Source organism: Cervus elaphus, chromosome 8, assembly GCF_910594005.1.
Source record: "Cervus elaphus chromosome 8, mCerEla1.1, whole genome shotgun sequence".
Taxonomy (NCBI): domain Eukaryota; kingdom Metazoa; phylum Chordata; class Mammalia; order Artiodactyla; family Cervidae; genus Cervus; species Cervus elaphus.
The window spans coordinates 28,265,285-28,292,328 of NC_057822.1; the positions used below are offsets into that span (position 1 = coordinate 28,265,285).

Here is a 27,044-nt window from a genome sequence, read left to right on the forward strand (position 1 = left end):
GATTCTCATGATCATAATCTCACGATCTCTGGTTGTGGCACATGGGCTTAGTTGCTCCACAGCATGTGGGATCTTAGTTCCCTGACTAAAGATCGAACCCAAGTACCCTGCATTGCAAGGCAAATTCTTTTTTTTTTTTAATCTTTGGTTGCACTGGGTCTTCGTGGATGTGCATGGGCTTTCTCTAGTTGCAAAGAGCAGAGGCTACCCCTGGTTGCGGTGTGCAGGCTTATGGTGGTGGCTTCTCTTGTTGTGGAGCACAGGCTCTAGGCAGGAGGGCTTCAGTGGTTTCAGTTCACAGGCTCTAGAGCACGTGGGCTCAATAGTTGTAGTGCAGGGGCTTAGTTGCCCCGTGGCAGGTGGGATCTTCCCAGGCCAGAGATTGAACCCGTGTCCCCTGCATTGACAGGTGGTTTTTTTTTTTTTTGACAGGTGGTTTTTTATCCACTCAATCACCAGGGAAGTCCATACACTCCAGCGGTACATATATGGTTTGCCTCTCTAAGTCACCATTTGCCTCACCTAGTTGCAGCACAATCTCCCTCTCTTTTGGGTGTTCTGTGAGAGGTGTTATCACTCCTCCTGGATTTTCCGATAGAGTTCAAATCTCAAATCTTCTGTTTCAGTGTTCTTATAAGCACCCCAGATCATGTATTCTGATTTTTGGGAAAGCCATTAGAAAACCTTCACAAGGTTACTGTGGCTCCAAGGAATGGCTTAGAAGACAGGTCCACTGCAGGATGTTCTTCAGATCCAGGACAGGAGCAGACAGGGCCCTGAGCATAGGAACTGTCCATCTGGTTTAGTTGCTCTTCTTTCCATAATGATCCTGTCCCATCCCCCGACTCCTGTCTATTATTAACAGATCCAGAAACCTGATCAGGGCAGCAGCAGCAGAGGGATTTTCTGGGAACCATGCCCAGGAAAGGCCTAGAAGCCCTAAATTGAAATGAAGGGGCAGCTGGCAAAGAGGAAGAACTAAACAGTGTATCCTGACACTTCCACACAGGCAAGCCTAGGCTCTCCTCCTGACTCTCAGAGGAGATGCCTTAAATCTCTGTTTCAGGGCTGGGGTTTCAGAGACTTACTTCCTAGACCATCTAATCTAACTTCTCAAACTTCTGAAATAAAGCTCTCCTTTCTCATTGGTCAAAAAGGAATACTCAAAATATTAAGTTCCACCTAAAAAATAATCTGTGAGACCACTTGTTGATTTGGGTTCCCCAGGTGGCACTAGTGGTAAAGAACTCACCTGCCAATGCAGGAGACACAAGAGACTTGGGTTCGATCCCTGAGTTGGGAAGATTCCCTGGAGGAAAGCATGGCAACCCACTCTGGTATTCTTGCTTGGAAAATCCTATGGAAAGAGGAGCCTGGCTACAGTCCATGAGGTCATGAAGAGTCGGATGCGATTGAAGTGACTAAGCACACCTGTTAACTTAAAAGCCAGGATATATAACTTTGAAAGACAATACAATATATAGACACTTCCATTCCAGAGAAAACACTCACAAAAACCTCCAAAATAACCCCTCTCCCCCCAAAAAATCAAGGTGGGGGGGACAAGGAGGTATAAGACAAACCAGAGATCAAGATGATAGAGATTAGAATTTAAAATGGAAAGGATGGGGCTTCTCTGGTGGCTCAGTGGTAAAGAATCTGCCTACCAAAGCAAGAGACGTGTTTGATCGCTCGTCCAGGAAGATCCCACATGCCTCGGAGCAGCTAAGCCTGTGCACCACAAGAGAAGCCACAGTAAGTTAGCGTACTGCAACTAGAGAGTAGGCCCCAACTCACCACAACTAGAGAAAAGCCCATGCAGCAGTAAAGACCCAGCACAGACAAAAATAAAATCTACAATGCAAAGGGTATAATATACCACTGTGAAAGATAAAACTCTCAGAAAAGTTCACAAAGTAAAATACAATTGTATGCTATTTATAAATCATGTCTCAGAAAGGTGGGTCTAAAACGTTGACAGTTAAAGGAGGGTATCTGGGTGCGGAAGGACTCCAATCTCATTTTTCTTCAAGGCGGTCTTGGCTGTTTTAGCACAATGCATTTCCATGAAATAAAAAATAATAATTTACTTATTTTTGGCTGAGCTGGGTCTTCATTGCTTTGCTCCGGCTTTTCTCTAGTTCCATGCAAATTTTAGAATCAGCTTGTTAATCCTCACAAAAATAAACCTGCTGGGATTTTACTTAGAATTGAGTTTCACTGGCAGATTAATTTGAGAGAACAGGTATCCTTCCAATATTATTTTCTAGTCCATGGAGATGATATCTCTCTTCACCTACGTCTTTTTTTTTTTTTACAATTAGGATATCTCAATTTTATTTTCAAAATGTACTTCTTGTCAGATTGTAAAGTCATCCCCGAAATTTCATCAGGATTAAAAATGTTTCTCTAATGGTATCTTATATACAATTAAAAGAAATAAAACTAAGTTATTGTGAAACTTTCATAGTGAGATTTCTAAATAGCTGAGAACATAGGCAAGTTCCCACTTTGTTTCCAACAGATATAAGCTAACCTATACCAAGGAAGAAAAATATTAGGTGAATTGACATATATGACTTGACCACACATCTGTCAATCTTTCTTTCCAGAATGTTGTTTGCAATGTAGTCTGCATATCTTTTGGCATATCTATTTTGAGCTATTCGATTTATTATGCTATAATAAACAATATATTTTTGAATTTAATTTTCTATTTATCATATTTAGAAACACATAATTGACTTTTTTGAGGCGCATATTGACTTTGTATTCTGTGACCTTGCTAAGTTCACTTAATTCTGAGAATCTGTATTCTTTTAGATTACTTATGTACACAATCATGTTGTCAGCATGTTTTTTGTTTTTTCCCTTTATTATTTTCTTGACATCACACTGGCTGGGACCAGTTTAATGATATATGGAGTTGTGATAGTGGACATCCTTATCTTATTCTTCATCTTGTGGTGAATGATTTCAGTATAATTGAGAAGTTTACCACAGGTTTTTTAAAAATACAATTTGGCTGCGTCGGGTCTTAGTTGGTGGCACTTGGGACCTTTCCTTGGGGTGCACTCTCCGGGCGTGATGAGTGGGCCCAGTTGCTCTGAGGCATGTAGGATTAGTTCTCTATCAGGGATCGTACCTGCATCCTTTGCATTCCAAGGTGGACTCTTAACCACCAGACCATCAGGGAAGTCCCAACCAGAGTTTTTATTAAGATTCTGTGTTTTCATGAATATGAAGCCTTTTCTTTTAAATCTTTAAATTATAAATGAATTTGAATTTTTAGGTCAAAATAATTATACACAGATATACACATAGATATATTTATATCTACAAACACACATATCAAGATTTTTATTAGATTAAGGATATCCCCTTCTATTCCTGGTTTTCAAAGTTTTTTTAAAACTCATAAATAGGTATTGAATTTTTCTTCTGTAATATTTATTTAGCTGTATCAGGTCTTAGTTGCAGCATGGGGGATCTTCGATCTTCACTGCAGCATGCAGGATCTTTAGTTGTGGTACATGGGATATTTCCTCACCAGGGATCAAACCCTAGCCCCCTGCATTGGGAGCACAGAGTCTTAGCCACTGGACCAACAGGGAAGTCCCAGTATTGAATTTTATAGTGCTTTTTCCTGTATATATTTATGATTGTGATTTTTCTCCTTTTTGTTAATTGAATTCAGGCATCAAGTCAATCTATTTTTGCAGTAAACCCAAATCAGATTTGACCCATTTTCTTTTCTGTATGTTGCTAGATTTGACTTGACTGGAAATTTTACATTTACATTCATAGAAAAGGTTAGCAGCTAGTTTTCCTTCCAATATCCTTGATAGTTTTTGGTGGCTGGGTTATACTGCTTCAAAATTTAATTAAGACCTGTTTTTCCTTTGTAGTTTCTTGAAGTTCATGAGACCAGTGACTAAGATACGAGTGATGTCCCTTTATTTCATTTCTAACATTGACTTTTTTTCCAGATCAGTCTTTATCAGACTAAGATACGAGTGATGTCCCTTTATTTCATTTCTAACATTGACTTTTTTTCTAGATCAGCTTTATCAGTTTTACTATTTTTGAGAGAATGACTTTTGGTTTGTTACTGTACATCTGTTTTTTATTTCACTTTTTTTTTTTTTTTTTTGCATTTCTTCTACTTCTTGAATTTGCTATTCTTTCCGTTTCTTTTTATGTTTTATTTGGCTGGACTGGGTCCTAGCTGTGGCACTTGGGATCCCCAGCCACAGCATACAGGGTTTTTTTCTTTTAGTTGTGCTAGGTGGGATTTTTAGTTGCAGCACATGTGGTTCAGTTCCCCGACCAGGGGTTGAACCTGGGCCCCCTGCCAAGTCCTAGCCACTAGACTATCAGGGACGTCCTTCTTTCCCAGTTTCTTGACATAAGGTATCTTCATTAATATTTTTTTTCTCCTAATTTCCTTTGTATTTTTTTTTTTCCTGTGACCAGTGGGTTATTTAGAATTATACTGTCTGTTTTATAAGTTAGGGACTTTCCAGTTTTCTCCCTGCTAGCTTAATCCCACTGTGTTCAGAGAACACTATTATTTTAATTTTGGGGGGAAATTTCCTTACTTACAGCTTACTTGATAGTTGAGCTATGATCAATTTTGGTGAAAGCTTTTGGTGCAATTACAAATATGTGCATTGTTGGTTGAGTTACAATATTTAATATATGTCAGTTAAGCTAGGCTTGTGTTGTTCAACTTAACCTATTATATCTGCTTTTGAAATACATGCTTTAATTTTAAAAAAATGAAATTCTGCAACATTCAGGGAAGAAAAATGTCATTTCGTACTATTGTTTCCTATTTCAAATATTTTCCTTGGACTTTTGATAGAGTAACCTTGCATATTCCTCCTCTTCCCCCTCACACTTCCTCAGCCTTTGAGCAGCAGAAATAGTCAGCAAGGGAATCATACATACCGTTAGTAAGGAAGGTATGCTCTGAAGGCTACCAGTTCCTTTCCTTGTCCTGTTCCACCACTGAAACAAAGGCCCTCAAGCCTCACAAAAAAGAAGCTGGAAACAGAGGTTGGCTCTGTCTCACTGAGAGCCAGAAACAGAGATGGAAACAAGTCTGGAGATAGAAGTCTTGAACCCCAAAAGGAAATGGATATTAAAGTTGGTGATAAAATGTTTCAAGTTTATCTCTTCATTTAAGGAAGCCTCTCCCACACCAGTACTAGGTTCTGGCCACTACAGCCAGGAGTGAGGTTCTGTTCAAGCAAGATACTTAATCAGAAAAAAGGGGCCATTCCAGTCTCCCAAACAGCTTTTAAACATCAGTGAGACTCTCCCCAAGGACCTATCCACAAAGGAACCATCACTGCCCTCTTGGTAGGACAGTGTGTGTATGTAGGGTGCACAGAGGTAGAGAGAAATGGTTGACGAGGATCATCTGACCAAAGTGCCCAGATGCCTCCATATTGACAAAATCCAATCTCCACAGTTTAAATGAAAAACTATTGTTACAAAAACAGAAGCATTTTTATTTCAGTCCTGTTGAGGGAGTGAGAGGGATGGAACACACAAAATGAAGGGAGGGGGTCTCTTTATTCATACACGACATCAGGACCAACTACAAGGAACAATACCCATTTCCATCCCTCCCCCCAACTCCTACATGGGGTCCAAGGCCCGCTGAGATTAGATGGTACAAGAATTAAGACACTATTGGCACAGTACAATGGCCAATGCACCAAAAGATGGAGAAGAGAATTTCTCAGGGAGCATGGCCTGGGGCCTCAGCTGCTTCCCCAAAGGAGAGGGAATGAGAAAACTTTGGCTCAGCAGGAAGGTGGTTGGCAAAAATCAGAGTTACCCTAGCTGGACTCTGCAGGACAGAAACTGTGGGCTGCAGGGAGTCAAGACGTTTATCCAGTCCATGCTGTTCTCTGCTTTCTCCAAGGCCTCTTCTCCTCAAGCTTGAGCTTAGTGAGAGCAGGCCTGGTTCTCCTCTTCATTTTTGAAAGCTGGGGAGTAAGTGCTCATTCTACTCTTCCTAAATCTAGGCTATTTCATTACTACTTTCTTGGCTCTAGAGAGACAGAAGCCAACTAATGAGGCCGGCTCCCTTTGCGAAAGTCGGCCTGAAAGAGCCCTTGGGTTGGCAAAACTGCCCCTGCAAAGGTTTTTCTGAGCCTGCCCCCTGTAACTCTCCCTAAATGTGTTCAGACTCACCTTCAACTGTGTAAGATGTGGACTGAAAATATTTGGTCTCTCTAGTTGGGTTACAAATTCCATCTTTGATTGGAGATGGGGATTAGAGAGACAGTAGGTGATGGCAGGTGGAAGGACTGGGGAAAGCAAGGCAATTTAATTTACACTGGATTGCAGATTCAAACCTCTGGATTATGAATAGAGTCATTTAAAGATCCAGAGCAGAAAGGGAGATTCTCTGACACAGTACGAAAAAGTGAAAAATATTATAGGGACAATCTCGTAATTCCCATGGACCATAAGGGAATGTGTTCAAAACAAAAGAAACAAAAAACCCAATAAGACTGACTGAGCAAGCAGAGTCCAGTCCTCTGTCTTAAATCCGAATAAAATTAACTCATTCAATTAATACTGCTTCAAGTACAATCAAGAAGACACTTGGAATTGTAGATTCACACCAAAGCAAAGAATAGGATCAAGAAGCCTATCATCGTAAGCCCAGATAACCTTCCTTTGAAAAGTCATCCAGAAAATGTCTCTGAGGACTTGAACTGAAGGTGACATTATCATCTCCTCTCAATACAATATCCTTCCAGGACAGCCTGGTGAATTAAGACGCCTGTTTTAAGTTTAGGAAAGTGAAGAAGGGAAGAGCACTGAGATTTGGAAAAGCTAGCAGCGAAAGCCAGAAGCAAGGTTTAAAGTCCTTGTGGCATCCAGAACTGGGGGTAGAAGAATGGAGAAGGGAAGGGAAACAGGTGGTGGATTCCTGCTGTCCTTTGGCTTCATATCCTTCCCCTGCCTCCCATTTCCCCCAACAGCTCACGCAGCTATTGGCCTCCTAGAGGGGATGTAATGCCCAGACCAACTTTTTATTGAGCTTATGCAGCTAACAGACTTGTAAACAGTGCCAACTGACAAAGGTTTGCTGAATATTACAGCTTGTGTCCACTAAACACACCTCTCTCTAAGATTAAAAACAAAAAACCAAAGTAAACAGATACTGAGAGAGAGGATGAAGTGACACATCTTGAGTCTTCCAGGAAGGCAAAATAAGAAAACGCCACATGGCTTGGTCCCAGGCGTTCACTGTGCCTAGAGCGCTGCTGCTGCCACCGGTCTCCCCTCCCTGCCAGTGGCTGGGTAGAGGTGAGGGAGAAGGGTCATTGTGGGCCTGCTGCAAATACAGCATTTGCTGGTGTTGACACCCTCCTTGGCTGTGGTGGCAGACTGCTGTGTCAGGAGCCCGTTTCCTGGGAGTAGCAGAGGGAGCCCAGGTCCTCAAGGCGGCCTGAGATGGCAGCTCATACACCTCAGCGGGGGTCCCGTGCCCCTTTTCTCCAGTGCAGTTCAGCATTGAGGTCGTCTATCCCCAGTCGGCGATAAAACCTGAGCTGTTTTCCTTGCAGGTTCCCCCTCCCTTCCCCAACTTGGGGGGAGTAATGGGAGGGGATGGGAGAGGATCACTGAGGGGGCAGAGGGATCCCCCGGGGATCAGTGACCTGACCCTCTTGCAGGTTCTTCACCAGTTGTGCAAGCCAGCGTTTGGTGGTGGTGTCATCTTTTAGCACCTGGGCGAAGGTCGTGTCCTTCAGCTGGTCAGGGAGGCACTGCCTGAGTGCTTCACGTGCCCTACATCAAAAACAAACAAACCGACCAGGGAGACCAAACAAATAAACCCACAGTGGGGGACAGGGAAGAGCCCTTTTCTTAGATATAAACATATAGAATCCTGGGAATCTATAGCTCTGTTAAGTACTTTAAGAAGCCATTAAAATTCTCTAAAGCTTATATTAAGACATAGGCTTAGAGACCTCCAGGATCTGTTGTCTGTAAACATTTTCAGAATGTTTCCCCTACATTGAATTTTGTGACAAAGCAAATAGAATAAAATGATGCAACAATTTACTTCAAACTGCTTTCTGATTTATTACAGTTGTTGAAATACTCATGTTAAAAATATATGGGTGATAGTAAACAAAACATTCTAAAATCAGAACATTAAGAGGGGATATGACCTGATTCATAGTAGGATAAGTTAATGAACTTTTAACTCTAAACTGATATAAATTTGTGTCTTTACAAAAACAGCTTCAGTTTTATGTTAAAACTCTTAAGAGATGAGCAGTAAAACTGTCATAAAGTTATTATCAGATGAACTTTCAAATATTTCATTTTCTTTAAAATATTACCAGTAAAAGTCAAATCTGAAAACTCATAAAGGTAAATGTTAACTATAAGGCTTTTTTTTTTTTTTTAAAGTTATGGCTTTTGTACTTAGCCTAGTTTCTTTTACAGGAAGAGTTTTAAATAAACGTATTTTCAAACTTGGTGAAATCAGGAACCACTAAAGAACAGGAGAAAATGGTCAAAGAAATACTTAAGGCTTAAATAACCTCAGTGGCAGGAGTTCACATTAATCAAGTTATCCCCATTCCTAGGAACATAGAAATCATCCCATTATGTGGTTTAGCAGAATATGAGCAAGTGGCTTTCAGCATGAATTATGGATTTACAAAGCAAAAGGTCAAATTTTTCTAAAATGCACTGTATCTACAATGTATGATTTCTGGCAGAGAGAAATAGGGAGGTAAAATAATTAGCTCAAGGACTTTACAGGAATCAAGAGAACTAGAGATACAATTCAAGAGCCCTCTGGGCTTGTTCCTTTCTTAAGAGATCTTTGAGAATATACTTTTCTTTCTTATCGCCTAGAGTAGAACAGAAAGCTCAAACCACAGGAGTAATGGATCATAAGATTCACTGTCTGAACTCTTGGGAATATTAGAGTAGGGTACAGAGTTTTGGTGGGGAGACAATACTCTGATGCATTTTTAAATTTAGCATTTCAGATTTTAAAAGAAATTAATCAAGATCTGTCTCAGACAAGCTCAATATAGTTTAATCCCTTCCCTGTCCTAAAGATATAGAAGCCATGACATGAGATGGGGCAAGACGCTCATCAGAGTATTTCCCCAAAGTCCTATAAATTCTATAAATGTTTACCTGGGGTTATCTGAGAGTCGAAGGTAACATCTTACTACGTGCTTCAGCAAACGGGCAGAAGGTTCTTTGGATAGCTGCAGGACCATCTTACCCTGTTTCCCCCAAAACGAGGTGGGGTAGGAAAGAACATACAAAACACAAAATAATCCTAGTTGGTATCAGAGACCAGATATTGCAAGAACTGTTATACAAGGTTTCGTGGTGGTTGTTTCCTGTTGGGAAACTGAAGTAGCTCAGTGTCGACTGCAAAGGAACTAAGTTGTATGATCAGAAGCCCTGGCGGTCCAGTGGTTAAGAATCCTCCTTGCAATGTAGGGGGACTCGGGTTCAATCCCTGGTTGGGAAACTAAGATCCCACATGTCCTGGGGCAACTAAGCCTACACAACTACTGAGCCTGTGCGCTCTGAAGCCCAGGTGTCACAACTAGAAAGAAGCCTACGCGCTGCAACAGAAGATCCCCCAAGCCACAGCTAAGACCCAACAGAGCTAAATTGATAAAATAAAAAAGGTAAAGGAAAGAACTCACCAAGATCATCGCAACATGGGAGAAACGCTCGTATGTCTGACATATATAAGCCAAACCAGTGTCATCTAAGAGGATCTTCTGGAGGATAAATGTGGCAACCTGGAGTAAAACAAAATTAGAGTCTAAAACATTGCTCAGACTCGTCTTCCAACTGTCTACTCCTCTCCTAGGAATAACCATGAAGCAGAAAACTAAGAAAATGCCCTTGCATTCTAGATAACTTACTTATGACAACTTAGGCACAGTACAAAAAATATATATATATTACTATATTCAACACTATATGCCAGAATTTTTCCTAAAGCTGTAACATGCCTTATCTTATTTTCACAATAAATCTATGAGGTAGGTACCATTGTTATTTTACTTAAAAAGAGTAGGTAATCATCAGAGTCTTAAAAACAGAGAGGTTTTCTTAGTTATTGAACACCTATGTGCCAGGGATAACTGTTAATCAATAACTTGCCAGGTTAAGATCCCAAGCAACAAAGTGACTAAATCAGAGTTGAGATCCAAACCTAGTTAAACACAGAGCCTCTCACTTTTCCATGGGCCAAGATGATTTCAGAAATGCAGCCATGCCTCATCTCTTCCAAATGAGTTAGGTAAGATTTTTCCTATTCTTAAAAGACCTTTAAGAAAATAAGATTTTTAAGCCTCCCTTCAAAAACTGTTCCAACAGTAATAAAGAATACACTCAATTTAAGCTGATTAACTCTTACACAGATGGCATTAAGAAAGTTCTAATTCAATTCAAGTCAAATGATTATTATAATGAGTCTCTTCCTTAGCTGCTCATCAGAATCAACTGTGGGAATTACTTGTTTTACTATTTTACTGGTGTATAACATTGCGGTTCGCTAAATAATGGCCCCCGAACATATCCAGGTCGTAATCACTAAACCCTGGGGATGCTACTTTCAGAAGGCAAAAGGTACTTTGCAGATGTGATTGTTAAGAATCTTGTGGGGGATTAACATCTTGGATGATCCAGGTGGGCCCTAAAGGTCATTATCACAAGGTTTCTTATAAAAGGGAAGTGGAGGGAGATGTGACCATAGAGAAGGTGATGTGACAGATGCAGAGATTTGAACATGCTACACTGCTGGCTGTCAAGATGGAAGAGGGAAGAACAGCCAAAATAGGCAATTCTAAAAGCTGAAAAAGGCAATTCACCTGCCAATGCAGGAGACATGGGTTTGATCCCTGATCTGGGAAGATCCCACATTTCTCAGAGCAACTGGGCCCATGTACCACTACTGAGCCTGTGCTCTAGAGCCCAGGAGCCTCAACTATGGAAGCCTAAGCCCTAGAGTCTGTGCTCTGCAACAAGAGAAACCACTGCAATGAGAAGCCTGCCCACTACAACTAGAGCAGAGCCCCCGTTTGTTGCAATTAGAGAAAGCCCATGTGAAGCAACAAAGACACGGCACAGCCAAAAATAAATAACATTATATATATATATAAATGAAAAGAAAGCTGAAAAAAAACCAAGGGAAGAGATCCACTCCTAGAGTCTCCAGAGGCAATGCCATCCTTATGGGCACCCTGACTTAAGCTGGTTAAACTGATTTATGGCTTCTGGTTCCAGAACCATAAGAGAATAAACTGGTGGTGTTTTAAGCCACCAAGCTCGTGGCAATCTTTTATAGCACCAGTAAGAATATCAAACAAACATATACACAGTAAAATGTGTTAAGTGTACTAATCTTTTTTTTTTTTTTTTTAAGTGTACTAATCTTAAGTGTATTTTGACTTTTAACCTGTTCCACATCTGTGAACCACAACCAGGCTAAAATACAGAACATTATACAATACTATAAGCTGACTCATTAGAAAAGACCCTGATGCTGAGAAAGATTGAAGGCAGGAGGAAAAGGGGATGACAGAGGATGAGATGGTTGGATGGCATCACCGACTTAATGGACATGAGTTTGAGCAAGCTCTGGGAGATGGTGACGGTCAGGGAAGCCTGGAGTGCTGCAGTCCATGGAGTTGCAAAGAGTCAGACACAACTGAGTGACTGAACAACAATATAAACAGATAACCAACAAGGACCAATTGTATAGCATAGGGAACTATACTCAGTATCTTGTAATAATCTACAGTGGAAGAGAATATATATCTATATATTCTATATATATATATACGAAAAAAGAATATTTATCTATACATGAATCACTCTGCTATATACCTGAAATTAACACAATATTGTATAAGTCAACTATAAACTATACTTCAATAAAAATAAAATAAAAATTTTAAATATAGAACATTTTCAGCACTCCAGAAGATTCCCTTGTGCCTTTTCCCAGTCATATCCTTCCCTGAGAGGGAGTCACTACTCTGCTTTATCCTCACTGACTGGTTCTGACCACTCTGGAATTTCACATACATGGTCATACAGTATGAACTCATATGTGCCTGGCTTCTTTCATCTGACGTAATATCATCTATGCTGCCTATTATCAGCAGTCCATTCTTCTTAACTACTGTGTAGCTTATTTTGTAAATACACTACAGTTTATCTTCCATGAGCAGAAGTGACATAAACACTCCTATACATGTTCTAATGCCCATAAGGGCTCATTTTTTGGGGGTGTGTGTGTGCCATGTGACTTGTCGGACCTTAGTTTCTCGACCAGGGATCGAATCTGGGCCCTTGGCAGTGAAAGCATGGAGTCCTAACCTCCAGGGAATTCTGTAGAGCTCATTTTTCTTGGGTATATATGCAGAAGGGGGACTGCTGAGTCATAGGGTAGACATGTTTATAGTGGGTACCACTGAACAGCTTTCCAGAATAACATACTATACACTTACCCAGAGGGATTTAAAAAAACAAAAAACAAAAAAAAAACACACAAATGTCCATACTTTATCACCCTGGACAATGGTTCAGTAGGTCAGAGATGGAACCTGGACACTGATGTTTTTAAAACACTTGACAGGTGATCATGTCACATAGCCTTGATTGAGAACCTCTGTTTTACCTGGTGCCGATTATAGCAAGGCCTGAAACTCAGGATTTGTACATGAAAACTGAACACGACAAGGTCTTTGCTTGCCAAAGACGTTGGAGCAAAAGAAGACAGACATGCCAGGAACTGACTATAAACCATGTAATAAGGCAGGACAGGAGAAGCATTCTAGTTGAAGTGTAAAGGTCAAAGGGAACTTCTAAACATCAAGGATGAATTAATTTTAGTAATGGGGAAGGAATGAAAACAGGGGAGGGATCATTAGGATGGGGGCTCCTGGAAGAAATGTCACAAAAGAAGAAATGAATCTTTTTCTGTCCCAGCCATAAGAAGCCAACTTGAACAATACCTATTCACAGGCGACTATGAATTTAAAAACAACAGAATTCAGTTGTACCCATTCCAATCCTGTCCCAGAAATCCACTGAAATTAACAAAATAATAAAATTAAGGAAGAAATGAGAAAAGAAAAGAATGAACACAGATCACATGTCACTTATCCTTTGTGTGTTTAGTAGAAAGTTGAAGACAGAGGTATAAATCCTCCCTAAAACACACACCCTAAACTGGCAGGCTGGGTGGAAAAGTATTCAGAGGCAAAACACTTGACTTAAAAACTGCCAACTTCAGCTCATAACATCTCTCTTTCCATCCATTATTTTTAAACAAACAGCAATCCTGGATAGAAAGACTCCCACAGGGAAACCCTTATAGAGACATAACCCAAGAAACAGTAGCAAGTAATACTTATCTGCATTTTCAAGGAAACTGAGCGAATATGAACTCTAAAAAACATTTTTAAAAAGTTAAAAGAAAATACAAAATTCAGAGAAGAGCTGAAACAACAAGAGAAGTGAGAAGCAGAGACAAGAGGAAAAAAATTAATACAAAATTAAACTGCTACATGTATACATAAAATAGGTATAGAAAGATTCTACAAGAAAGTAATAATACCGGTTACTACCGAGAAGAACTGAGAGGTAAGGTAGAAGACTTAGATTAATTTGCTTGTATACCCATTTGTAGTAGCATATGAATTATTACTTTATTTGTATTGCATATTCACAACAAATTTTAAATCATTACATCTGCTTACATCCAACTCAGCAATGACTTACCTAATTAAAAATTAAAGTAAAAAAAAAAAATTAAAGTGACTAGTCAATGTGACCAGATATACTTTAGAAGCAGAGGTTAGATATTGCTAAAAATAGCAACATGGAAAGTAGCCTTGAGAAAAATCACATTATATGAAATTAAAGATAGAAAGTAATCAGAGGGTGAGAAGAGACATATGAAAAATAGACAATACAGCATAACCGATGTTGCTTAAGCAAGAGGCCAAAACAAAGGGGAAACTATAAAAATTAACGACAACAGAAAAGACACAATGAGTAGGCTCTTTCAGAAAAAAATCTGACAAGGAAAATATTAGGCTGACTCAAGATTTCACTACAACATTCAGTACCAGAAGACAACATGGCTATGATAATGGAGTTCTGAGAGGGAAAACAGAGGTGAGAATTCTATAACTAGTTACATTATCACCCATGGTTAAAGTACAAAGCAGGCATAAGCTCAAGTATATATATACATACTTGATTATGTATAAAAAATGTCTGGAAAAATATACCTGTGGAGTCATAAGGGGGTTCAGATAAAAGGGAGAAATTTAATGTTTAACTTTATATTCTTCTGATGGTTCTAGGTTCTTAAATCATCATTATATAACAATTTTTATTCAAAAGAGAAAAAACATTCACGGGAAGTTTCAAAAACCTGAAGGGAGGCAGAAAAAGATAACTCAAACATGAAGAAGTAGTCCAACAGTCAACACAATGTAGAATCTAATTAAGATAAAAACACACACCGTTTTAGAAAGTTCACTTCCAGATTCCATAATTCGCAAACACAAAGGGATAATTTCTGTTGTCAATAGAAAGTTGATTACTTCCTGCTCATCTGTTTTCACCAGAGCCCCTAAAGAAAATACGGACAAACGAAATTATTTCAGAGTCAGGGTTTCCAACTAAAATTGTTCATCCATCTAATTGTGGAACTTAAATAACATACAACACAAACTGTGGTTTATGTCAGAGAATCAGATTCAAACCCTGGCTTAAAAAAAAAAAAAGGAGCAAGAAAAGCACAGGTTGACTGTCAATACTAAAAGATCAGGTACAAAGTTTGGTCCATCACATAATTAGCATCAGTTTAGCTACTTAAATAATTGTTCTATCACTTTGGTAGACAATCACACAATAATATCACCATCTCTTCTCCATGTACTTTAGGTAAGAGAGAAGAATTCTTGTTGTCACTGTTGTTTTAGTTTTTTAATCATGTTGGACTCTGCGACCCCATGGACTATATATAGCCCACCAGGCTCCTCTGTCCATGGGATTTCCCAGGCAAGAATACTGGAGTGGGTTGCCACTTCCTTCTCCAGGGGATCTTCCTGATCCAGGGATCACATCTGCATCTCCTGCATTGGCAGGTGGATTCTATGTCCCTGAGCCACCATTCTTCAGGCAAGAAAACTGTAGTGGGTTGTTATTCCCTTCTCCAGGGGATCTTTCCACCCCAGGGATCAAATCCAGGTCTCCTGCATTGCAGGCAGATTCTTTACAGTCTGAGCCACCAGGGAAGCCCCAGTGAGAAAAGTTCTACATCTGTATTAAAGCATACTCTCAGGTACAAAGAAACAGTGCCGTCTAAATCCTACTCACAACAGGTATAAATAAACATGACTTCCTGGTTATTTAACTGCCCCTCTTTCCCCAAAAAGCAAAACACTGTAGGGCATACCTAAACAAGAAACACAAACCTAGATTCTAATTCTGGTTCCACCAAAGTTTGATAAAGTTACCTTCACTTTGCAAACCTCTGCTATTTTAATAAAATAAGAGCTAGACAAACAGTTTCCAAAATTATCCCAATTCTACTACTCTGTTGGTTTCTAAACTGACACCACTGACCAGGTGACAGACACAGTTCAGTGATATCCTCTCCATTCCGTATACAGGGAGGCAAAGTCCCATTAAACAAATGACTGTTCCCTGAGTGGTCCAATGCTTCGCTAGCTTTTATATCAAAGGCCTTAATCAAAGGCCTGTAATAACAAAAGTCAATTACTTCAGAAGAGAGTGGTATCATTTACTTCAACCAGAACTGGTAATCTACAAATACTACATCTTTAAACAGCACAAACCATAACTGACATGGCTTACAACAGACGTCAAATTATTATCTCATTTAGACTTTTTACATGTGGGTCTAAAATCCATTTTGAATTAATTTTGTATAGAGTACAAGACAAGGGTCATGGTTCATTGCTTTACATACGAATATCCAATTGTTCTACCATCATTTATTGAAAAGACTATCCTTTCTTCACTAAATTCTCTTTGTGCCTTTGTCAAAAATCCAATTGACCTTATTTGTGTGGGTCTATTTCTGTACTCTCCACTCTGCTCTATTAAGTCCATATTTTCTCCAACACCACAGTATCTTGACTTTTGTAGTTTTCCAGTAGATCTGGAAATCAGGTAGACTGTATCTTCCAACTTTATATCCTTTTTTTTAAAAAATGGATTTTCTAGTTCATTTGCCTTTTCAGATACAATCTTAGGATCACCAAGGGCTTCCCTTGTGGCTCAGCTGGTAAAGAATCTGCCTGCAGTGCGGGAGACCTGGGTTCAATCCCTGGGTTGGAAAAATCTCCTGGAGAAGGGAAAGGCTAACCACTCCAGTATTCAGCCTGGAGAATTCCATGGCTCACAAAGAGTCGGACACGACTGAGAGACTTTCACTAGGATCACCAATTTCTATTAAAAACTTCTACTGGAATTTTGTTAGAATTGCTCTAAAACTATACATCGTTTGTGGGGAGAATGACATCATAACATTGAATCATTGATATACCAATTGATAAACATGGTTTATCTCTGCATTTATTTAGGTTTTCTTCGATTTCTTTTATCATTGCTTTATAGTTTGTAACTACAGACTTTGCACATATTTTGTAAAATTTACACCCAAGTTTTTCAAACATTTTGGTAAAATTCCTATTTAGGAATTTAGTCATACCAAAATATGACTAAGTTTTGTGTACTAACTCTGTATCCTACCACCTTATTAAGTTCACCAGTTCTAGTAGCTTTTTTCTATTGATTCTTCAATACAGGTTGTCTGTGAATAGACATTCTTTATTTTTTCTTCTTTTAAAAAAATTTTAACTGAAATACAGCTGCTATACAATAATACTATATACCATATTGTCTCGAGTTTCTGCATCTATGTTCATGAAGGATATTGGCCTATAGTCTTTTTCTGTTCTTTATTATCAGAGTATTGCTGGCTTCATCAAGAGTTGAGAAGTCCCCTCTGCACGTTCTGGAAAAGTCTTACACATTTTCTTTTTTAATGCACTTTAGCAGACTGTATTTTTCAAAGAATTTGTCATTTCACCTAGGTGGTCAAATTTATGGACAGAGAGTTATTAGCAGTATTATCTTATCATCCTTTTGTCTGAGGAGTCTTACACATGTACCCCCTTTCATTTATCACATTTGCAATTTGTGTCTTCTTTTTTTTTCTAGTTTGTCTGGTTAGAGGTTTATTAATTTGTTTTTTTCAACAAAAAATTGGGGATGGATGAAATGGGTGAAGCTGGTCAGAAGGTATAAACTTCCAGTTACAGGGTAAGTAAGACCCAGAGATATAATGTATAGCATGGTGACTACAGTAACAATACTGTAGTGTATGTCTGAAGGCTGCTAAGAGAAATCTTAAGTTAGTGATCTTAAAAGTTCTTATCACAAGGGAAAAAAGTGTAACTATGTGATGATGGATGTTAACTAAACTTACTGTAGTGGTCACTTTGCAGTATATACATATACCAAATCATTATGTTGTATACCAAAAACTGATACAGTGTTTTTGTCATGTCTCAGTAAAAAAAAACCTGCCATTGGTTTCACCGATTTCATCTATTGATTTTCTGTTCCCATTTTTATTGATATCTAGTCTTTATTATTTCCTTCCTTCCTTTTTTTTGCTCTGGTTAAATTTGCTCCTTTTTCTAATTTCTTAAAGAAAAGCTTAGCTCACTGATTGAAGACCTCTTTCTTTAATTATACAAATTATACGAAATTATACAAATTTAATTATACATTTAATTATACAAATTTTCCTCTAAGCTCTGGTTTAATTGGATCCTACAAATTTTGATATGCTGTATTTTTATTTTTACTCAGTTTCAGGTATTTTCTAATTTATGCTATATATCACTTCATTTATATTCAAACTGATCTGATAAGCCTTGAACTGCAGGAAAGAGTCTAGGCCCAAACATTCATCTTCTGCTGTTCTTTCAAATGACTTGGGAGAAACTGAGTTTCTAAAAGTATATGCAAGGGGAGACAACTACCTTAATACCATCCAACTATTTTTTTTCACACCTCCCCACTATCAACCTTTATCTTAACATAAATGTATCATCCAATGATAGCAGTAGGATGATTTGAATTAGAACAATGAACATAAATGTTTCTTCTGGGTAGAATCATGCTGATGTTTCAAAGCTTACATGAGAAGTTTTTATATCTTAAAGCAGAAAAGAATATACTGGGAAAAAAGTTTCTTATTAAAGGACTTCTCAGGAGATGTATAAAACCATAACATGCATAAGAGCTACTCCTTATAAGTAGAATAAAATATTTCTGAGAAACACCAAACTTTCAAATTTTACTTCCTGATTCATGGTTTACAATCATATGGATGAAACACATCTGAAAATAAAAATAATAATTTAACTCCTTTCTGAAGAACCGGCAAGATGGCGGCAGCGGAACAGAAGAAGCAGCGGACCTTCCGTAAGGTCACCTACCGCAGCATAGACCTCGACCAGCTGCTGGACATGTCCTATGAGCAACTGAAGCAGCTATACAGTGCGCGCCGGCGACAGCGGCTGAACCGCGGCCTGCGGAGGAAGCGGCACTCGCTGCTGAAGCGGCTGCGCAAGGCCGAGAAAGATGCACCGCCCATGGAGAAGCCCGAGGTGGTGAACATGCCCCTGTGCGACATGATCATTCTGCCTGAAATGGTGGGCAGCATGGTGGGCCTCTACAACGGCAAGACCTTCAACCAGGTGGAAATCAAGCCTGAGATGATCGGCCACTACCTAGGCGAGTTCTCCATCAACTATAAGCCAGTGAAACACCGCCGGCCCAGTATAGGGGCTACCCATTCCTCACGCTTCATCCCCCTCAAGTAACCTGCTGACCAATAAAAGCAGAGATTTCTCTAAATAATAATAATAATAATTTAACAAAACAAAGTTTCTATAATTGACGTTCTTATTATTTGGTTATTATGTTAAGCAAAAACTATGAGAAAAAAACACTGAAAAAAGGAAGGGCAATTTAAGGAAGAAATTTTCTTGCATGTATTTACATTTCACAAATCTACAGATTTTATTATCTAGGAGTATGAGATCTGAAATAGCTAATATATAATTTTCTTGAGTAAAAAATATTTTAGATACATGTCCAATAATAAATGTATATGAAAACATTAACTTTAACATGCAAAAATTCAACAAGGTAAAATAGAAGGTAAATCCCTGGGATTATGGGAGAACAGCCTAAAAGTGAGAGAGATGAAAAATCAAACCAAAATAACAAACTCAAACTCTTATTCCTGTAATAATATTCTTTGTTGATTAATGCTCTTTTACTTTACTTTTCCTACAATTAATAAACATTTCTACATATGCACTGAATTTAATCCCAGATATTGGGCCTCATAGCCTTACTAACACTCAGGATGGTACTTGGTAGGAGCAACCATGTTCCTGATATTCATTTATTAGTAAAAACTGTTTTATTAGACTCAACCCCAAAGACAAAAATAAACAATAGGTGAACAAAAGCTATAAAAGACCAGACAAAATACCTAAGCCAAGACCACTATTATGAATGATGATGATGATTCCAGGCTTGCAGAATGATCCTAATAACTTACCAATAACTCCAAGACTGGTTAGCCGAAGATACTCAAAGGGTCGTGTTTTGCTGACAGTGTGCAAAAAGGGATACAAAAAAAGTGGGATGTGTGCTGCAAGAAATGCTGACCTGAAAGAAAAAAAGAATTGCATTCAGAGCCTAGAGTTAATTTCTAAGGATTCTGAACATTCAAATTTCCAGGTGGTTTTAATTTTGTAAGGCTTTTAACATTGCTTGACCGAGGAATCTCTAGGGAAGACTATTACTGGTCTTTAATCTAGCCCAGTGGTTTTCAGCTGGGGTGATTTTGACCTCTTGGGGCATGTGGTAGTATCTGGAGATATTTTTAGTTGTCACAGCTGAAGTGACTGACATCCACTGGGCAGAGGCTGGGATGCTGCTAAAAATCTTACAGTGCACAGGACAGTCCCCTGTCTTCCCCCTCCTCCTACCACAAAGATTTAATCCAGCCCAAAATGTCAACAGTGTCAAGGCTGAGAAACCCTAGCCTAGACCAATAGTTAAAAGAACACAAAATTTCCCCTGAAACCAGTACCAAGTATTTAAAAACTGATAAAATATCCAACTGCAAATTTTAAAAATAGGTCATAAAATGTACTTAAATGCACAAGAGATTCTCCTATATGTCTTCTCTCACCTAATTTATGACTGAATAACAATATTAATAATATTCACAGATACAAGCTGACAAAACCTTATAAACCAAGACAACAAAATAAAGCAGCCACTATCAAGGTTTATCTGTTACACTTAAATACACTTCTTTGTTAGAGCTTTCAGATAAACCAAGTATCCTAAAAACACTTTAATCTGCAGCTAGTATGTTTAGCAACTAACATGGAATCAGTCTATTACTTTATATAACAGTTACACCTTACAGGAGAGCCAATACCCCAAAATTTTAACCAAATACTATTGTATTTTTCTTAAGTACTTAAAAGTAATTCTCTTTTTTTTTTTTAAATAATTTTTACAACTCATTTAATGGCAACTGGTAATCATCAAACTAGCAATGGTTATCTTCAAAAATTATCACACTAGCTGTGCTACCATTTCTCAAGGTTGATCAGATACCTAGAGTCACAAACAATTCCCACACAAGATATGTCATGTAAATCAGACTTGGTTTATCACCAGCATTTATAAAACCAGACCTAGGCAAAGAACTAGGTCTGGGGACACATGCATGGTCTTAATATAGCGAATGTTTAGCCTGCCCTGATTATTACAAAATCAGAACAGCGAGAATATTCGCAGAAAAGTAATTTTCCTAGCAAAGTTTCTAACATTCCAAAAGGTCAGTGCCAATCCAGCACTCAGATTTTATAAGGAAAACTAGACAAAGAGAGGAAAGGCTTTAATAAGATGACTATTAAGCACCTTGAGGCCACAAAAGCCACAAAGCAGATTTCTGAACAGAATCTCTCCTTTCTTAGTCAGATAGATATAGCAGTAAGGGAAAAATTTCTCAACTTGCACATCAATTCTCATTTATGACAGAGGTTGACTAGAATCCTGTTTTCAAAAAGTTCTGAAGCCAAATCTGGCTTACTATGTGAGAAAAAGTGCTGAGTATAGACACTTGCTGAATTCCTACTAAATACCATGCACTGTGCCTCATGCATGGCACAGTGATGCCTACCAGGATTCAGGAGCAAGAAGTAGCTATATACCTGACTTTTCCTGAGAGGTGATCACCACTCCTTTCAAGTTCCTTGCTACCAACAGTTAAAAAGTAAATGAGACAATGCAGTATTATTCAGCCTTAAAAAGGAAGGAAATTCTGACATATCCAACAGTATTGATGAACCTTGAGGACATTATGTTAAGTGAAATACACCAATCACAAGAAGGCAAATACTATGTAACTCCATTTATAATGAGGCACTCAGAATAGTCAAAATCACAGACAGAAAGCAGAACAGTAGTTGACAGGAGCTAGGGGACAGGGGCATGGGAAGTTATTGTTTAATGGGTACAGAGCTTCAGTTTTACAGGATGAATAGAATTATAGAAATGGATGCTGGTGACAGTGGCACATTATGAATGTATTTAACACTACTGAACTGAACACTTAAAATCGGGACTTCCCTAGTGGTCCAGTGGTTAAGAATCTGCCTTGCAATGTAGGGGATGTGGGTTCAATCCCTGGTTGGGGAACTAAGATACCACATGCTGCAGGACAACTGGGCTCATATGCCACAACTAGAGAGAAGCCTGCATGCCACAATGAAAATCTTACATGTTACAACTAAACACAACACAGCCAAAAATAAATGAGTAAATAAAATAAAATGGTTCAAATGATATATTTTATGCTATTTATATTTTACCACAATTTAAAAAGGCAAAAAAAATCAATTATAAAAGAACATGTTACTGTGGTTAACTCATGTTGATGTTTGGCGGAAACCAACACAATACTCTAAAGCAATTATCCTTCAATTTAAAAAAACAAAAAACAAAAAAATACTCCACAACATGTTAAACAGTACCATATTGCCACTACACCAAAATTTGGTGAAATTAGCGACCAGAAATTCTCCAGGAATAAAAAACCAGGAGTCCTGAAGACCCACACCCACACAGGTGCGCCCTCCTGCAAGCCCCTCCTCTCATCGTTCAGAAGTAGTTCAGGACCACATTCAATCAAAGCTCTACCCACACACCCATCCAAAGTATTTACCTGGTTTCTGGATGTGATGCCACACATTGCAATAATGCTAGAGCATTGCAAACTCTGTTAGACTGGTGTGCTGTCAAGGTGGGTGGGTTGATAGATGGATATATATTTACAATTTCCTAAAAAACGGAAATCAACACCATATGAGCATGGAATAACTTTAATTCCCATGGTATGAAAGCAAACAATTTTAATTCTGCATACCCCATAAGAACAGAACCATCAAGAGGAGGCAGAAATAAACAATATTCCTTTCATCACAAATATACCTGACTGAGACTATTTGAAACATATTATCCCTAGGAAGATTTCTAAGGAGGGAACTGTGGTTACCCACACTTTTTCCTATATTCTGCATCATTTGCTGAGGCTTTCACTTGAGGGACTCCCCTTCCCCCACTTTTGTCAACAACCTACTTTAGTTTGTAGTGATGAGACAGTTGACCAGGCAATGTCAGTAAATCAACCACTTTAGCTCATAACGAAGTTTCTGTTTGGTCATGTAGCAAGTGCAAAAAGGGGGAGATAAGAAAGTGCATATATGTGCGGGCATATGTACAAACAGCAGAGAACACATGTATTCTCTGTCAAAAGGTGATGATTTACTGAACACAATTCCATTTATCTTAACTGTAAAATTTTTACACAGAAAATGTTCCCATAAGAAAGACTAGTTTCCTGGGTACATGCAGTACGGATAGAATATGAATTTACTCAACAGATTTTAAAAATTAATCTAATTATTAGGAAGGTGGACAATACTTTAAAAGATGATCATATCTTGGTTCTTAGGACTACATCATATCAATTTATTCCCCGGAAATGACTGTTCTATTCAGAATCAAGTATTATTTATTCTTTAATGTACTCTTATGGCTGTTATATCTTTACCCTAGCATTTTCTTTACCCAGAATATACCTTTCAGTTCTTATACCTCCCTTTCCACCACCATCCCCACTCCACCTCATCATGCAGTATTATTTTACAGTACTCCTAAAGCTGTGTTTCTCAAAGTGCAGTTCTTACATCACCTACGTCAAAATCATCCGGGAGTGGGGAGCTGCTTGTTAAAAATACAGATTTTTCATTTTAGACTAAATAAATCAAATCTCCTGGGTAGGATCCAAGAATCTAATTTTAATGAGTATCTTAGATTTTTCTAAAACAAGATTCTTACAAATGGTAACACTTAAAAAAAAAATTACCAAAGTTTTCAAAATCATTTGTACAAAGGCAGAGAGTTACAATTGTGATAATTAGGAATGAAATGCAACTCATGGATATATATACCCACCTGTAAAAGTGCTGCAATAGTACCAAATGAATGCCACAGCATGGGTGCAAGGTCAGGAACAGATTCTCGCTTCTTACTTAACTCCAGCAAAGCATTTTCCCTCGTCTCAGGACTGGACAGCTCGTTGATCCACTGATAGATCTTTTCTCTATCCACCTGAGCCAGTGCAGTAGGCACAGGCTTCAAGTGAAAATAAGAAAAGTAAAAGTAAACATGTGAGTTTCATCAGCATCAAACCAAGTCTTGCTCTGCTGTAGCCTTTAGAGGGAATATATTTTTTGTAAATAACAGGGCATCTTTTCTAGAAACATATACTTGACGTAAACTAATTAAATCTATCAAAATTTAAAACACACACACTCCTTAATAATACCATATTTAGAAATTTACCCCCCCCCCCAAAATTTACCCTACAGGTATACTTGGGCTGTACTGAAGACATATCAGAATGTTTACTGTTGTACTACTTTCAAAGCAGAAAACTTGAAATCTATCAACATCTATCAAAAAAAGAACTGGTTAAATATGTATGGGTACATCTTTATTTGGAATACTACATAGCCCTTTAAAAAAGTTATCTCTATACTGTGCTGATACTAAACAAGAAGCAAAAAAAAAAAAAAACAGTGTAAAATAGCTTATACGCTTCCATTAACACACACATGTATTCTTACATATTTACATATAACATTTCTAGAAGGACACATAAAAAACTGCTAACAGTAGTTAGCTTTAAGGTTAAAATCTATATGGGAGACTTATTTTTCATTGTATACAATAAAATCTTTTACATACAGTTTAAATTTTTTTAACCACGTGACTATCATGGTTTTTGAAAGAAAAAGTCATCCCCCTACTGCTCTTCATTCCCCAGTAACTCCAGCATCCCCCTCCATGAAGGAGAAAACTTACATAAGTTGGAAAAGCTCCCCACTCTAATGATTCTTATACAGACTCTACCTCCATCCCTTGGAGATTTACTCACTACTTCAGTTCAGTTCAGTTCAGTTCAGTCGCTCAGTCGTGTCTGACTCTTTGCGACCCCACTCACTACTTACTCATGTACAAACTATATAAAGAATCTTTCATTACTGTGGTATAAAGAATCTCAATATTTCAATAAAAATTTGAGCACTTCCATAATTCTTCACATTTTCAAATAGGCTTGGTTAAGTTCCTTAATTACTCTTACCTGGAAAGTAAGATCAAAGACTAGAAAAATGATTACCATTGCTACTTCAGGCTCTGAAGTCCTGACAAATTCATGGCGATTTCTATCCCTAGCCCAATATTGTTTCACTTCATTCCCTGCACCCCCCCAACCATGAGGAGTAGATAGACAGAAAAGAGATCTACACTTGTAGATGAGACTCATAATGCTCAGAGGAATTAACTTGCTCAGCTCACCCAAGTACAAAGTTGCATATTCTAATCTTTCTTAAACCATATTACACAGCTTCTTACAGTATTTATTTGTTCCCGTAACACCATAGTGTGATAGAATACCGACCAACCCATCCCACATGATATAAAGATGAGGAACAAAAAGCACAAGTGTCTTTGCTAAAAACAGAATGAAGTCTAAGGTGGACTTTGAGGAGTACCCACATTTACTCTACTCAAGCTGAAAGCCCACCTTCTATAATTAGAAGCTCAATTAGATGCTTTTAGCCTACTGTTTATCATTTCTCTTGCGCTAGAATGAACCACAAGGTGTTCTGCTAAATGGACTATATACCCTGCAACTTAAGTCCTCCTTAAGTGCCTCAGAGTAATCTGCTAAAAGCTGTTTTGTAATTCCCGTCAGTGATGCTCAAGAAAACATGAGGTTCCTAAATGATGTAGAAGGAACAGGGTAGTTTTCTGATCCCCATTCCCAACAGCAAAAACAGTATGGTCCACGCATCTGCCTTTTCTACTGCCACAGACAGGCCTTCAACTTTAAAAATTATTTTTGGAAATGTAATTCCACCAGAAGATAGGATGTATTTATTTAGAGTATTACATCACCTTAAAAGCTCAGTGAAAACAAGGGCTAAAATTGTAGCTTTGGGTTTCCTGCCCACAATCTCTTGGACAACCTACAATCCTTAAGAGAGCCCCAGGACAACGTTCTGGCAATACAGTATCTATCCTGATTAGTCATTACTCATTCCAGAGGCCTGTCATCCAGATACTAGCATCAGTAAGCTCCACCACCCTCTCCAGAGTCAATCTATGACGTACCCAGCACTCCTGTACCCTATCCTGTTCTGCAGAACTCTAGGTGAACACCACCAGGCTGCAATGGTAGATACCAGCTAGCATATAATGGATTCAGGACTCCAGGCCCTGTCTGCACATACTCCTGTTTCCAGAGCTGGTTTGACTCCAGCAGAGAAGACTGTGCCCCTGGAGTGATGCTGGCACGCTAAAGGGCCAATGTCTGGTGGTCCCTAAGGCCATGACCACTGGCTGCCAGTAATACTCCACCTTTTGAAACTACTTGTGGGAATTTTAGCCTCTATGAGACTTTGGTTCTAAGAGAGCTAGGGAGGTCAGTCAGTTCAGTTGCTCAGTCGTGTCTGACTCTTTGCAACCCCATGGACTGCAGCACACCAGGCTTCCATGTCCATCACCAGCTCCCAGAGCTTGCTCAAACTCATGTCCATCGAGTTGGTGATGTCATCCAACCATCTCATCCTCTGTTGTCCCCATCTCCTCCTGCCTTCAATCTTTCCCAGCATCAGTCTTTTCCAATGAGTCAGTTCTTCGCATCAGGTGGCCAAAGTATTAAGAGTTTCAGCGTCAGCATCAGTCCTTCCAATGAGTATCCAGGACTGATTTCTTTTTTGAAAGCTGAGTTTTAAGCCAGCTTTTTCACTCTCCTCTGTCACTACCATCAAGCGGCTCTTCAGTTCCTCTTCACTTTCTACCATAAGGGTGGGGTCATCTGCGTATCCAAGGTTACTGATATTTCTCTCAGCAATCTTGATTCCAGCTTGTGTTTCATCCAGCCCGGCATTTTGCATGATGTACTCTGCATATAAGTTAGATAAGCAGGGTGACAATAGGCAGTCTTGATGTACTCCTTTCCCAATTTGGAACCAGTCTGTTGTTCCATGTCCGGTTCTAATTGTTGCTTGTTGGCCTGGATACAGATTTCTCAGGAGGCAGGTCAGGTGGCCTGGTATTCCCATCTCTTGAAGAGTTTTCCACAGTTTGTTGTGATCCACAGTCAAAGGCTTTGGCATAATCAATAAAGCAGGAAAGTTCTTCTGGAACTCTCTGCTTTTTCGATGATCCAATGGATGTTGGCAATTTGATCTCTGGTTCCTCTGCCTTTTCTAAATCCAGCT

The 27,044-nt window shown here is 38.7% G+C and overlaps 2 protein-coding genes and 1 non-coding gene across 4 annotated transcripts in view; 1 reads left to right on the forward strand and 2 right to left on the reverse strand.

The window, feature by feature from the left end:
* Positions 1-5,498: 5,498 nt before the first annotated feature.
* The window catches only part of CNOT9 (CCR4-NOT transcription complex subunit 9), a 30,744-nt gene continuing 9,198 nt past the window's right edge, over positions 5,499-27,044 (reverse strand). Inside the window, exons 2-8 of the mRNA XM_043910060.1 lie at positions 23,707-23,886; positions 22,415-22,530; positions 19,727-19,836; positions 14,571-14,680; positions 9,723-9,821; positions 9,196-9,287; positions 5,499-7,821 (exon numbers count right to left, since the gene is read on the reverse strand). Of these exons, the coding sequence (XP_043765995.1) occupies positions 7,653-7,821; positions 9,196-9,287; positions 9,723-9,821; positions 14,571-14,680; positions 19,727-19,836; positions 22,415-22,530; positions 23,707-23,886 (876 nt within the window). The 3' untranslated portion in view covers positions 5,499-7,652. The remainder of the gene's footprint in view (positions 7,822-9,195; positions 9,288-9,722; positions 9,822-14,570; positions 14,681-19,726; positions 19,837-22,414; positions 22,531-23,706; positions 23,887-27,044) is intronic.
* On the forward strand, positions 10,234-19,011 carry LOC122698687 (40S ribosomal protein S15-like). 2 transcript variants are annotated; one of them, XM_043910061.1, is made up of 3 exons: positions 10,300-10,327; positions 17,302-17,403; positions 18,530-19,011. In XM_043910061.1, the coding sequence occupies exons 2-3, from the start codon at positions 17,357-17,359 to the stop codon at positions 18,975-18,977; spliced, it is 495 nt and encodes a 164-aa protein (XP_043765996.1). In that variant the 5' UTR covers positions 10,300-10,327; positions 17,302-17,356; the 3' UTR covers positions 18,978-19,011. The 2 variants fall into 2 exon arrangements, with proteins under 2 accessions (XP_043765997.1, XP_043765996.1); XM_043910062.1 differs by lacking the exon at positions 17,302-17,403 and having other exon boundaries at positions 10,234-10,327.
* On the reverse strand, positions 20,854-20,985 carry LOC122698987. Its single transcript, XR_006342486.1, has one exon. It is a non-coding gene; the product is annotated as a small nucleolar RNA SNORA72 (small nucleolar RNA).